Source organism: Gymnogyps californianus, chromosome 1 (assembly GCF_018139145.2).
Source record: "Gymnogyps californianus isolate 813 chromosome 1, ASM1813914v2, whole genome shotgun sequence".
In the NCBI taxonomy this organism is placed as follows: domain Eukaryota; kingdom Metazoa; phylum Chordata; class Aves; order Accipitriformes; family Cathartidae; genus Gymnogyps; species Gymnogyps californianus.
The window spans coordinates 142,399,480-142,413,751 of NC_059471.1; the positions used below are offsets into that span (position 1 = coordinate 142,399,480).

A 14,272-nucleotide genomic window follows, 5' to 3' on the forward strand; every position below is an offset into this window, starting at 1 on the left:
GGTGGTGTTCTTCCGCGGGTTTTTTCCCCGGCCCCACGCTCCCCGTTGCCGCCTCGGGTCCCGAGGAAGCGAGGCCGGCGTGGCGTGCCCGCCCCTCCACCTCCCGTGTCCGAGTCCTCTCACGGCGAAACACCCACCGCCCCAAGCTGGCCGCCTCACACCCCTCTCCCGCCCCCGGCTCCACCGGTTCCCCCACCGCAACGGTTAGCGTGCCCAACGGAAGGCGCTGACGCAGCAGAGCCGCTCGTCTCCCGGGCAACCGGGAGGCGGCGGGCGGGGGAGCGTCGCCCCCTCGCGCCACGCCGGCGACCGCAGGCCGCGCCCCGCCGGGCTGAGGGCGCGCGCGCGCTGCGTGGCCGCCTCCCGGGTGGGGCGGGGCGGAGCGGGGCGTCCCGCGGCGGCGTGGGGCGTCCCGGCGGTGCGAGCGGGCGGTAGCGGTAGCGGCGGCGGCTCTCCTTCGCAGCCCTCACGCCTCGCCCCCACCTGCCGCCCGGCGCCATGTGCGAGCCCAGCAAGCAGGACATTGCCGCCATCTTCAAGCGGCTCCGCTCCATCCCCACCAACAAGGTAAGGGCGCCGGGCCGGGGCCGCGGGGGGGCGGAAGGCAACGGCTGCGCTCCGCCGTTGTGACACGTCGCACTGCCGGCGGAGGGGGGGGAGGGGGAGTGCCCCGGCCTGGCTGCCCGCTGCCCGGAGGGCCGCTGTGGGAGGAGGGAAGGGCCGGGCCGGGCAGCTCCCGGCGGCGGCCCGGGTGAGCGGCGGCACCCGGGGTGGCAGTGCCGGAAGCGGGGAAGCCCTTCTCGCCGTCGGCGGGGCAGCTCTGCCTGCCCTTCGGCCGGCCCGGCGGGCGATCCGCAGGCGGGGTCCGCTGGGTTTCTGGGTCGAGCACTTAATTAGGGAAGTGCAGCTCCTCCCGGGTGCTAGGTGTCTAAGGATTGCTGGAAGGAGAGTCAGCTCACCTAAAAATAAAAACTAAGTTCCAAAACAGTGATAACGTAGAGTGTTGAATGTGTTTTTCTTTTTTTTTCTTTTCTTTTTTTTGGTCAAAGAAGCAAAGCCCATTGTGGCGCAGCCACTTCTCTGGCGATAAAAGTTTGATGTTTTCTCATCGCATTGGACTCGTCCAGTGGCGACTTTAATTTTTCAGTGTTGTAAAGCCCTGTTGGTGTTTTAGTATCCGTTACATATGAAGGTGTGTGGTGGCTAGCTGTGAACTGGGAAAGGTGCCTCAGACTGCAAGGTGACATGGCAGAAGTGCTGGGCAGCAGAACTACCGTCCACAGTTATGTGCTCCTGTGCTGCTTTTTGGTGCCATCTGCTCCATTGTATTGGTATTATGATATGTGCTGTGAACATATCTGAAAAATACACTAGGAAACTTTGGATTAGCATTATGAAGAAACACCTTGGTTTTGGTTTCCGGGAATGTGAGTCTGGAGGTCTGTCTTTGGTCCAAAACTGACTTCCACAGTTTGAACACAAATCACTAAGATGGTACAGGCAATGCACACACATCTGGTTTCTCAGAAAGCAGAGCTCAAAGATGAACACCTGCTAATTAGTTTTTACCACAAGCATTCCTAAAACTTGCCTTTGCAATGGGGTAAAAAGTTCATCAAGGAAAGGCCCTAGTCGCAACAGGGAGAGTTGGAGAGAAGATCTTTTACAGGCTCCTGAAATTCACTGGCACTGTGTCTAAGAGGTTGAATAGTTCTGTAATGCTGTCGTGATGCTTCTTCTGTATTGGGATCACGAGAGAATCAGAAGGTACTTCCCATAGCTGGTGAGGATGGAAAACCCAAGGATGGAGTGCCTCAAACAGCTCTGAACTTGTGGTTACTGTGCTAGACTTAGTGAGGTGGTTGTGGTACCTGTGGTTGCTCAGGTACATCTGTCTCTCCTTGCAGTCATGTCAGGTGCTACATAGAAATATAGTGCCAAAGCAATATTGGCACAGTGTGTGCTGCCATTCAGACTAGGTCAGTTTGAAAGAAGTAGCTCAGGTGCAGAGAACTCATATGAGCACTGCAATGAAGCCTGGTCTTGTTGACCTGTAAAGGCAGACAGGAAGGAGAGTGGGAAACATCAACAGCTTAGATCTCACAACTCTCCTGTGCCCGTGTATCTGACCAGTCTTCTTAAGTAAAAGTTGTTGCTGCCATCAGTTTATCCTCTTGTGTTTGATTACATCTTGTTTTGTTTCCTTTCTCTTGTGTTGTTCTTATGCAATCTGCCCCTTTTATTTGTGGCGCTTTTCTGCTGGGACAGACAGACATGAGAAAGTGCCAATATTGGAAAGGTTCTGTATTAAAAGCTTAGTAATATGCTTTAATTGTATTGTTTATACAGTTTGGGAAGAACTGGTATCTCTTCTGTGCAGCATCTGGGCTTACTGACTGTCTACTATAAGCAGGCATGTACATTTATACTGTGCTAGGTGCTCTGCAGTAGTCTTAGTGAACATGAGCTTAGGAAAATAATTCTCATTTAAATAAATGCGCAGTTTAATTTGTGGATTATAGTGTGTTTAAGCTGATATTTGAATAAGTGTCTTGAAATTAACATATGTGTAATTTGATCTTAGTTTCCTTTGTGTAGCATGAGAGCTTTTTTTGAGTTCTTGGTGTGTCTTTGGGTATTACGTAATGTAGAGCTGCCTGAGAAGACTTAACAAATGTTACAATTATTAAGTGGGATGTATTTTGTACATATAAAAATGTTCATAGTCCTTAAGCTACCTGGTGTTGTTAACTTGAGTGTTTGTAAAGCTCACCTGTTTTGAAGACTTGCACCCTGAGGCTGTGCTGTATAGTTTCTTTTAATCTGGCATAGATCTATTCCTCTGAAACTGTTAGTTTTTCGTTCTCTTCTCTCTGGTTCTTTCCTTTTTTTTGTTGATGGTAGTACTCATGTCTCTGCTTGGACACCCAGATCAAGGATCTGAACTGGCTGAAAACTAAGTATGCATGTTGTGGTGGTGGTTTATCAGTTGTTCAGTTTTGTTATTACAGTGTGTATTGTGGGTATTGGAGGGGGGGGGGGTTGCCTCAGAGTAGAGTGTAGTATATAATGTCTCACTTAAGTCATTTTAAGACCACGACACTTCCAAAATAGGCAGTCCTGTCTTCTTCCTGTGGCAAACACTCCTGTTCCCTCCCTTATATTGGCATTACTGGTCATGTGGCTGTGATGTGAGCTGGACCTACCTTTGCTCTGAGTCAACGCAGTGCAGTGCTGGTTTCCAGTAGGATGAACAAGTGTGATTATTATTGCTGATGCAAGAGAAGAAGGAAAGCCTATCTGGATACAGTGGCTGGTAGCTAAGAGAGTAGCTGCTTGGATTTGGATCACCTTTGACCAAGTGTGAAACTGCCTCCTGAGTTTTAGCTGGTTTAGTGTTGATGCAGCTGTATGGTAGCCTTGCACGCTAGGAATGGCAAGCACAAGGAGATGCGGAGCTACCCTGTGGCAGTAGCCCAGGTACATGTGAGGTTGGAGGTGTCTATGTAACCGCGACCACAGGGATAAGCTTGCTGAACCTGCTCGCCTCTTCTAAGTGCCAAAACTGACATTTCTATAGGCTATATATTATTACATTTCCATATGCAATAACAATATATATTATATATTTATTTATTTATTAACGTAGGTATCTTGTGCAAGGTGGGTATTGTATGATTTAATGATTGCTTGCTGTGGATTATGCCCGAGTCTTTGTGTTTGCTCAGGTACAAACATCTTGATTAGGCCTTTTGCTCTTTTTTTCAAAGTGAGTGTTACTGAATCTAGGCTGTCCTGAAATGCTTTAACACAAAATAAGCAAAAAGAATGCAAGTGTGTGTTAAAAGCAATAGCTTATTTAAGCATATCCTTCAAATTGATTTTTATAATGATTTTGATATCTTAGTTGTGCCTAAATCAGTACAGAAAATACACTTTATCTGTTTTTGAAATAGAAGCGATTTCATAGGGTGGCTCTGAAATTGGTTTTAATTTTTTTTTCCAATTCTTGTTACAATTTATGTGGTAGGAAGCACTTTAAAAATTGGGAAAACTAAGCAAAGTGAGTCTGAGTGTTAATGAAACATGCTTCTATTTCTGTTGCGTAACATGATGGAAATGGCAGTTTTTACATTACTTTCACAAGAAAATTAGATGTTCCTACTTGCATCACAATCCTAAAAGCTACATTTTTTTATACATGTGAATAATTTTCACACGTGTCTGGGAAATAGCTGATAGGGAGTCCGCATGAGTGAAGTTACTGAGCTATACTGCTTTGTGGCAGCTAGCTTCCAAGGTGATGCAACTGACTTTTAAGATGTTGAAATTAAGAAGTGCTTATAATTGTACTAGGGAGAGGAGGAGAGTCTTTAGGGATGTTTATAAGTGAACTTTTTCAAACATGGGATTTTTTTTTTTAACCACCCACTGATACTCAAGATTGTTGTTTCCCACCTGTACTCCAGGGAATTTCCACAAGACTTACGACTGTAAGTGTGCTTTGCTCTCCTGTATTAGAAGCGAGACCAGGGCTGTGCTGTTCTGTTAGCTTTGGTTTCAAGCAGAATCTTCTCCTGTTTTGGCTTCGTAAGAAAAAGCCTGAAAATAGCCAATTTAAAATGAAGATGAGGCTCATGTTGTTTTTTAAGGAACTACTTCAAAGAATGGAGAGAATTGGAAAAAAGAGAATGAGTTCTGACTGCTAAGGCTCTGTGTTTTCTTAGAATATGGCATACATGAAGAGTTACTAATTCGTGTATCGTTCTTCCACCTGTGCTTGTTTCAGGGACTCCCTCTAACCCCTCCTTTTGTCACTCATTCTGTGAAGCTTTTATCTTATTTCTTCTTTGTGCTATATGTCAGTGAATGACCCCATTTCCACATATGACATGGGATACATAAATGATTTAACATTAAGAAATGTTAAGTCTCTGTTGAGAGAGAAAGAGAGGACTTGCACATGCAGAAACTGTGGCCTCCATGCTTTCTGCTTGTGTTACTGGTCATTAGCCTAACTGAATCTCAGACTTAAAATGTTCATGTGTCAGAAGAGCTAATGCTGGATGTGCTGGTGAACTTTGCTTGTGCCTGATAAATTTGGACTGTACAAGCTTAAATAGAGCCACACTAAAACGAGGAGTTTAGCCTCAAACTTCTTCTGGGCGTGTACTTGAAATTAATTTGAGTGAATGCTAGGTGAGCTGAATTGAGTGCAAACTCAGGTCTTGTTTGACTGGGTATGTACAAAAAAATAAAGATAAAAACCTCTATTTAGTTGTATGAATGGAATTTCTAGCAAGGAGACTTCTTAACTTTTTATTTTTCCAGCCTGATGAGGAGGTGCTGGAAGCATTGTAGCGTGTGTGTAGGGTGTACCGTATGTCCCCAGCTGACTTGTAAGAAACTTTTTTTTTTCTTTCTGCATGTAGCTAGAACTTCCCTTGCTATCTGAGGATGCATTAGATTTATAGGAGGATGTTGAAGGATAAAATTGCAGATTGGAACTCCATCGATTTGTGTGTAAAAGCTTGTCTCTCCGTGGAGTTATTTCTTAGTAGATGCCACTGACTGTACCTGTAGATGGATGCTTTTAATGTAGAAGTGCTTCTTTGCAGCTTTTATAAATACCACTAAAAAAGCATTGATTAGGTAATGAAGTGTTTTCATACAGGAATAGACGTGTGCACATGGCATTAACTAGGAATAGCTGTTTCTGTTTAAATTTGTGTTCTTCCTTGCATTTGAAAATTGATTCATATCAGATAAATTTTTTCTTCTTGCTTTCCTTGGCTGAAGAAGTACAAAATTCAGAATAACTGAAACAGGACTTGAAAGTTGTGGTCTGCAGACCTGCAAAGTATATGAGATGTAGACACAGATACCTCTTGTAGTTTTGGCTGAATGTTAGGAGTCTAATGTGGTGGCAGAGGATAAGAAATTCTTGATTTTGTCTATGCAGTAATTGTGGACATATTTGCTTTTTAACTGGTCTATGTTATGGGCAGTTAAAAGGTTGATACAGCAATACACGTGTGATACATCATGCAAATAGTTGTGTCTGGCAGAGAGTGCTAGGCTAGGCAGTACAAAGAGTGGGTGCTTTCTTCACACAGCTGGATTTCAGAGGCTTGCTCTGAGGGTCAAGGACTCTATATAGGAAAGTAGATAATGATGTCATTAGTGCTGCAGCTAACTGCAGTCACATGTATGTTCTGAGGAAAGAGTAGACTCAGTGGTACGTCATGAAGAGAGCCTGCCCTTGGGAAAATATTTCTTAAATGCTTTTGTATTTCAGTAGTGCTGGAAGTACTGCGTTAAATGTGTGTTTGAACTAGACTGATGTGAGTTCTCTGACCTAGTTTCTCAACCTGTGGTCCCTGTGTACACTCATTATAGTTGGAAACCGGGAAGGCATGTAGTCCTGTCTAGTTAGGGCAAAGACACACAAGTGTGGGCAGATTGCGTAACTGCTCTTTATATTTATAAAATTAGGATAATATGAAGTTGTCATGTCAACAAATGCTGTAAGGATGAGTTAATTAAGTTTGATCACTGCAAGGGTGTTAGCATGACCTATAATACAACTCTAAGACGTGGTTATGCTCAAGTCCTGTTACTGATCTTTATTTTCTTTAAGGTATGTTTTGACTGCGGAGCTAAGAACCCTAGCTGGGCAAGCATAACATATGGAGTTTTTCTCTGTATTGATTGTTCAGGGACCCATCGATCACTTGGTGTTCATTTGAGTTTCATTCGGTAAGTAGTTTGTATATTTTTATAGTAAAAATTGCATCTTTTAATGTTTTTGTTTGTTCAGATACCTGCTCAGAGAGGAAAACCCATTCTTTCAGCTACTGATTCAGACCTTTTTAATGTTTGTATTGGCTTTGACGTATCTGATAGCTGCTTGGGAATTAGGTAAATAGATAGGGTTCAGCAGAATTTGTACCATGCACCCATGCCCATTACCTGCTTGTTGTGTTAGTAGTGCGCATTTGTTGGCAGGTCTGTTTCTACATTGAAGATGATGAAAATGAAGAATGGAGTAAGCATGTTGAAGTGTTTTATCATTCCTCCAAATCAAGACTGAGGCAAATATTAGTTTATCATCTTCAACAGTGTTACAGTGTGTTGATCATAAAGATAATCTGACCCTCAGCAAGCTAATTCAGAGAGCTAAGTAGCGTTTTGCCAGCTTTGCTTCCTGAAGTAGTTCATTATGGTGTCACCTGAGTGCTAGTACTGGGGTAGTGTAAAGGCCTACCCCTTTTGGCAGCTGTTTAGCTCGGTCAATCAGTTGGTGCAGTAAATCTGCACCCTGAGCTTGTCACATTTCAGGTGAGTATCCTAACTGATGGCCTCTGTGGGCCTTTTTGGCCTAATAAATAAGTATGTATTTGAAATGTAAGGTTCTGCTTGAAGTGAGTGAGAGCAATGCATCCAAGAATGGATTGCAGATAAAAGCAGCCGTTTTCCATCAACAAAAATTCTTCCTCTGCTGCCTTTTCACTGTACACAAGAGCATTACAAGAGGCCTCTCAAGAATCCATTCCTAATGATCACAGTATTAATTCTCCTCATACTCACTGAGCCCCAAATTTTTGTTGTGATGTGACATTCAAATTGGCACTTTGTCCATTACATGTGATTGTTATCTGCTGTTGACAGAGTTCAAATGTGATTCCTGAAAATGTATCTTATTGGTGCTTTTTAAAAGGGAAAATCTGTCAGCAGGAGGGTGCATTTTTTTCAAGCTTTTACAGTTTGAAAAACTGTGGCAGTTCTACATGGCTTTATTAATTTGCTTTGCACATTGTATATTGTTGCAGGGTTTTTTTTTTTCCTATAGATGCATGTTTTTCACTTTACAAAAAAAAAGGGGGGGGAGAGAAAGAAACAAAAAAAAAAGTAGAGAGATTTTAAATGGCTTTGGAGATAACATTAAAAATGTTTCCTTCTGTTTAGATCTACAGAACTGGATTCCAATTGGTCTTGGTTTCAGCTGAGATGCATGCAAGTTGGAGGAAATGCAAATGCTGTATGTACTCCTGAGTATTTACTTTGCACATTGAAGCTTGTTAGGCTTGGAAGCTATCGTCTGTCCTTATTGGCTCACACCTTGGGGATATTTTTATTTTTCCAGTCCATTTCTCTCCCCCTGCCCCCCCCCCCTTGTTTTTAAGAATTCCTTTGAATGCTGATTTCATCCTCCATACTTCTTGCAACTTTTTCATCTTGGTGTAATCTGCAAATGTTTTATTTTTTCTTACAAGTCAGTAATAAGAATCACTGAAAAGGCCAGATCAGATTCCTTGTCAATACATGTCTAATTTAACAGGGAAACATTGACAGCTGCTGAAAGATGGCTTTCCAACACCTTGTAAACCTAGCTTATGGGCATCTTCCTGTGACTGTGTTTCCTTACATGGTTTATGAAAATATCATGCCAAAAATCATGTCACTGTCAAAAGTCACACTGAAGTTAAGATCTGACTTACACCTGAGGTACAACTGAAGTCAAGATAAGACATGCTACACTGTCAGAGAGGAAATAGCAGTGTTTTGGTTTGGGCCAATTCATATCGGCTGTTACTTTCAACTTGATTATTTATGTACTTACAAAAAAGTTTGTTACACAATATTTTTGTAAATTGAAGTTATGTTGACTGCTGTATTGTTCTCAATCTCCTTTTTAAAAGAGCGTGTTTTCCTTCATCAGCTCTTTCGGAATCTTGCCTGTTTTCCCGTGTTTTTTCAGGATTGACCACCAATAACTGAGATTGCTTCCCTAAGTTGACCCACCCAGTGTGGAAACATGCAACTTCCCTAAGCAATTTCTACTTTTCTTCTAATTCCCTGAATGCTTACACCTTGTCTTTCTTCATTTGTGCTTTGTCCTTAATGTTGTTCTTTAAGAAACTTCACCCAAACTTGCTTTCCATAGGCTTTTTCTTAACAATTTTCTTAACAATCTGCTTTCCTTAAGTCTAACACTTTAATATTCTGCTGTTTTTTCTATTTTTCTTCCTATTTCCATACAAAAAATGATGAATTCAGGGTCGTTATTATTTATCTTCCACTTCTGCATTTTCCAGTCAAACTTTTTTCTTTGAATTAGGCATTCAGCAAGTCACTGTCTCAGGCTTACAGATCGGAACAGTTGCATGGTGTCGTCTTCTTTTTCTTCTGCTTGTCCTTTCTAAGTTACACCTTTCTGTATTAATACTGCTGTTATATGAATTTACTCATCGAGTTTCTGTTCTGCCACTTAGTCAAAACTGTGATTTTTATGTACTAATCAGAAGAGGGAGATTTTGCATGAAAATTATTTTCTTTTTTAGCCAAAGGCTTAAAAGCTTTAGTTAAACTATATAAACTTTGCTATACAGAATGTTTTAGGCCGTTCGAAAGAAGAGATGGCAAAGTTTGAAAAGTACTTCAGTTAATCTTAGAAAGCATATTACCATACTAAACCTTTATTATTTAATTTTATGAGTTTTTGTCTTTCTGCTTCGATGTCACTGTTTCCTATCATACATTGTACCAAGAGGTAATATACCCACAACCACCCCTCAAATACCTCAAATTCACAATGGCCTGTCTTGGATTACCCAGGAACATTAATTCTTGAAACTTTAAAGACCAGTTTAGTAAACTGTCTGGACATTTTAAAAAGTGAAATTAACATCTTTCTTCTAATTGCATTAAAAAAAAATTCCCTTTTTGTTCCAATTAAATGCCAAATTCAGTTTTTACTAACTACTGTTTCGAAGCACTATCAGATTAACATTAATGATTTGTATTCTATAATTGCCTGATGATGCCAAATCTTGGGTAACAGCAATCCTGAGCTTCGTAGCTATGTATCAGATTGCTAGAAAATCTGAAGTGTTCTTAGTTCCTTTTGTTTTCAGAATAAATCTCTACGATGATTGGAATTAGGGTTTACAAAAAAAAGCTCTGAGTATCAAGTTCATAGGTGTATATATCTAAACGCAAAAATGTACAATCTTTTTGGCATCTGTGATGTTTACGACTTTCTGTTGTAATCAAAGAAGTTGACTGGCATTATCTCTCTCCTGCATGGTTGTTGCTTAATTTTTATGCAAGTCTGGTACTTCTGTAGTAGATATATGCTTTACAATTGCAGCGTATGAGGTCATAACCTTAGGTTATCTAGACTTGCTGATCCTATCAGAAACTTGTTTATTATTTTTTAGTGTAATAGTCTGACGTGTTCTTCTGTGCAAGAATGTATGGTATGATTTGCTAGTCAATTCTAGGTACTGAGAAAATGATTTTTTTTGATCTTTCAAACAAGTTGTGGAACTGATATAAATGTATTGATTTGTTTTTGTTTTAAGATCCTAAATCGGAATAAAATTTTTCATTTATATATTTATATTTTTATATAAATACACAAGCATATAAATATATATGGGTACGTATATATGTGCATACACACACTTCTCTTTTGAAGGAAGACCATTTTTATACAGTCATTTTGATGCTATTGAACATACACTGTTTTCTCTAGCATGCTAGAGATGAAGCCAAGCAATACCTTTTAGAATATCAGGAATGTCCTTTGAAGCACAGATATTGGCAATCAATTTTACCTCCTCCTTTCTACACTTAATTTCAGAACTAGGATTCTTTGTATATGATGGCAAGCTTGCATTTGTATATGCTTTTAAAACATCCCACTAATGTATTTGTTTTTTCTGTTGTTTTATTTATACGTAAAGAGGCTGCCAGAATGGAGTTGTCTTTTTATTGGAGATCTACATAGATTTCACAATTTAAAAGGTTAGATTTAGGTAGAGGAGCAGAGTATTTTGCTGCATTGCGATATATTTTTATGTTAAATGGCATTAGTTTTTAAACCTGTTTCTCATAGCATTTTCTGTGTTCTGCTTCATAGTCAGCTTTTTTCCATCAACATGGATGCACAACAAATGATACCAATGCAAAGTATAACAGTCGTGGTGCTCAGCTTTACAAGGAGAAGATTAAAACTCTTGCAACACAGGCAACAAGAAAGCATGGTACTGATGTGAGTAGTGTATGTCCTGTGTCATTAAGATTTCTGAAAAACTTTATCTTCTTTCTCCCTAGAGTCATTTTAGGTTTCTAATTAGTAATGCAAAAGATTAACTGTCTTTGGGAAGTACTGATACACGTTACAGTGAATAGGCAAGCTGGGGAATAAACTATTTGTAGCTTACCTTTTTTTGTTTGGAAAAAGAATATTGAGATAGAGCTCAACTGGGTATTTCAGGGTTATTTCTGGATTATTCAAGAAATTAATTTTAACATTTGCAGTAACTTACAGGAGTTTTAGGCAGAAACTTCAGGTATTCTTCAAAACGGAAACTTCTTTGTTTGCAGGTGTGCTCCAAAATTATATTAGTGCTATTGCATAACAAAAATGTCAGCACTTCTCCATGAACTATATAGTGTTTTTATTTTTACTTCTCTGGAACTGAATTATTATTGAGAAGTACAGCATGTAAAAATGTAAAACGGCTAATAGAATTAATTACAAAATATTTGTGATTTAAGTGGGATTTGATTTGAACAGGTAAATGTGTGTTTTTGCTTTTTTCCCTACAAAAATAATATTTGAAAAATTAGCAAGTTATAGATGTCCTGAACTTGCTGTTCTCCATTAAAAATGCTGAAACAGTTCATGCATGTTGTCAAAACATTGTTAGGTTGCTGACAGGAAGAAGTTATTAGCAAAGTATGCAGAATTAGTTTGCTGAGGTGTTAAATAAGTTTGACAACAATTCTCTTCTGCATACACAGAAAGCATGTTTTGATTGTTTAATTCAGCTTGTTAAAGTCTGTGACTGATTCATTGGAAGTTGATCAAATGAGTAGGAATTAAAAGAAAAGCAAGGAAGCTTGAGTTTTTTTCTAATCTATGCATCAAATAGCATGAAATTTAATGGATTATAATAATTGTATATTATAAATGTTATAGACAATACAGTTCACATCACTGACTTCAGAGAATATTTCTTTTGACTTACTAAACAGCTTTAAATATAAAACATGTTCAAGTAAATATAATACACCATGTGCATTTAAGTTGATGGTAAGTTCCCCAAATGACACTTTGAAGAACTGTGATTATCTTGCTTCAATTACAGATTCCATCCAATTGTTTGATATTAATTATGTATTTCTTATGTAAAAATTGTAGTAAATATATTTTTTAATTATATACTGCAAGCTTAAGTGATTATGTGCTATCTAAATTGCTGAAGTAAATTATTCAGATAATTAGATTTAGTACCAACTGTACAATTGATTTAGTACAACCAATAATTAGATTTAGTACCCTCCGCTGTCACATTTTAAAAAATTTCTTCTCTGACTTACTGATAGAGTCGATTGTTGGATGATAAGGTAAACTTGTTGCACATTCAGTTACCTTTTTGACAGAGGTCATTATTTTTGGTCATGTATCTTTTGCACGTAGTAGAAAGAACCATCAGAAATGATTTGCCTGTGAGTAACCTTGGAGTGCAGGTCACAGGTTATAGTCCTGTCCTGCGTGATGCTCAGAATGATCTGCGGCACTGTGGGCCCTCCAGCCCGCCCTGAGATCAGGCATTGCTCAAAGCTGTTAGCGTCTTGCAAAACTCTGCTTTAGCTGTAGCAGAGGTTTTGGGACTCTGAGACTAGGTGGGAAAATTCGTCAGAGTACCAGACTACACTGATAAAATTTTGAAAACTGTTTCCAATGACTGCTAGTGTTATGTTTTCAGGTTTTTTTGCTTTGGGCAAAATAAGAATATTAGAGAGAAAATACCTTATATGAGAATATGAAAAAACTTACTTATTATAAAGCTCAGGTGATAGTAAACATTGACAGTATTACTGCAGCAGAATTTATACTGAGCGTTTTGTTAGGAAGGAAATGGGTAATGTGAAGGAACACATCAAAGATGTATGAAATAAAAAAAAAAGGAATGTCATATATTGAAGTTTGAATAAATTTGTAGGGAAAAATTATGTACCAGGAAAAAAAAAAATCAGTAAGTTTTTAACCTGGGGAAAAAAAAAGTAGTTTTAAGATTAGTGCATTTGAAAAAAATATATGCATGCAATTGTCCTGTAAAATTCTCTCTCTCTCTTTTAATTCCAGCTATGGACAGATGGATGTGGAATGCCACCTGTGTCACCTCAAAACAAAGAGGAAGACTTTTTTGCATCCCATGTTTCTCCCAAGGTATAGATTACCTGTATTTAATTCTTGTTAGCTTTCTAAACACTTAACTGTATGCTCTATGATGAAGATTAAACCCTGGATTAAACCCTGAAAGAAAACCTTATAGAGAAAGGGTAGGTCGGTGTGATAACATTTGTCTGGTTTTCCTTCTGTGGGTCTCAAAATTCTTTCTGGATGTGAACCACTTTCTAAGGTGATAATTTAGAATGACCCAAATAGTAGCTAATAGTGGAATGAAAGTGTATTTTTTTGTAGGCGTACAATTCCACTTGGACTCACGATTCCTTGCTTGAGAGTGCTCTGATTTAAACATACTATGTGATAATTTTGGGTTTTAATCAGTAAAGTGTAACAGTTCTTAAAACATTTGCTGAGCAGAAGCTTTTTTTCTTCCTCCAAAATATTTGCATCCTCTTTGAAAATGTTAAAGTAACTTTCTGAAGGCTATTGCTACTGTTAGTTTTTGTTCATTTGATCCTACCTCCTTAAGGTGATAGGTGCTTTGTTTATTTCACAGATTAATGTTGCAGAGACTCTCTTGAGTCTGGTAGTTGAAAAATACAGTGAAAACAACTTCAGCAGTTGTGATCTTCAACTTAGAGCAATTAAGTTATTACTACACCTAGCATTCCTAAACATTGCAACAATATTAAGTGTTGTAGTATAATTGCTTTCTAGTACAGCTGCAGTCTATGAACACCTAAAACACAAGTATGATCATGAGGCATATTTTGGGATAGAGAAGGGTTCAAAGAGCTTGGGTATATCAGATTAGACCTTGTTGTGAAAACTCTTCACCAGTTACTATGCATGTTAATTCCCCTGTCATGACGTTGTGGTTGTGCATGTGCATTAGCAGAAAGTAATAAAAACCTATGCAAGTTGCTCATATCTGCACCTGGGTAAAGAACGCAGTAAAAATGACATGACTTTTTAGTGACTTTCTAGTGTGTATGGGAAGCTTAAGGACGAAAAAAGCTGTAATTTAAATGAAAAATGATTTTTTTTCCTTTTGGTTATTCAGTT

General features: G+C 39.3%; 1 protein-coding gene across 3 annotated transcripts in view; it reads left to right on the forward strand.

Moving 5' to 3' along the window:
• Positions 1–497: 497 nt before the first annotated feature.
• Positions 498–14,272, forward strand: part of ARFGAP3 (ADP ribosylation factor GTPase activating protein 3) — a 35,661-nt gene continuing 21,886 nt past the window's right edge. For all 3 annotated transcript variants that reach the window (XM_050895607.1, XM_050895618.1, XM_050895626.1), the window contains exons 1-5: positions 498–567; positions 6,641–6,759; positions 7,969–8,041; positions 10,928–11,059; positions 13,163–13,246. In XM_050895607.1, the coding sequence (XP_050751564.1) occupies positions 499–567; positions 6,641–6,759; positions 7,969–8,041; positions 10,928–11,059; positions 13,163–13,246 (477 nt within the window). In that variant the 5' untranslated portion in view covers position 498. The remainder of the gene's footprint in view (positions 568–6,640; positions 6,760–7,968; positions 8,042–10,927; positions 11,060–13,162; positions 13,247–14,272) is intronic.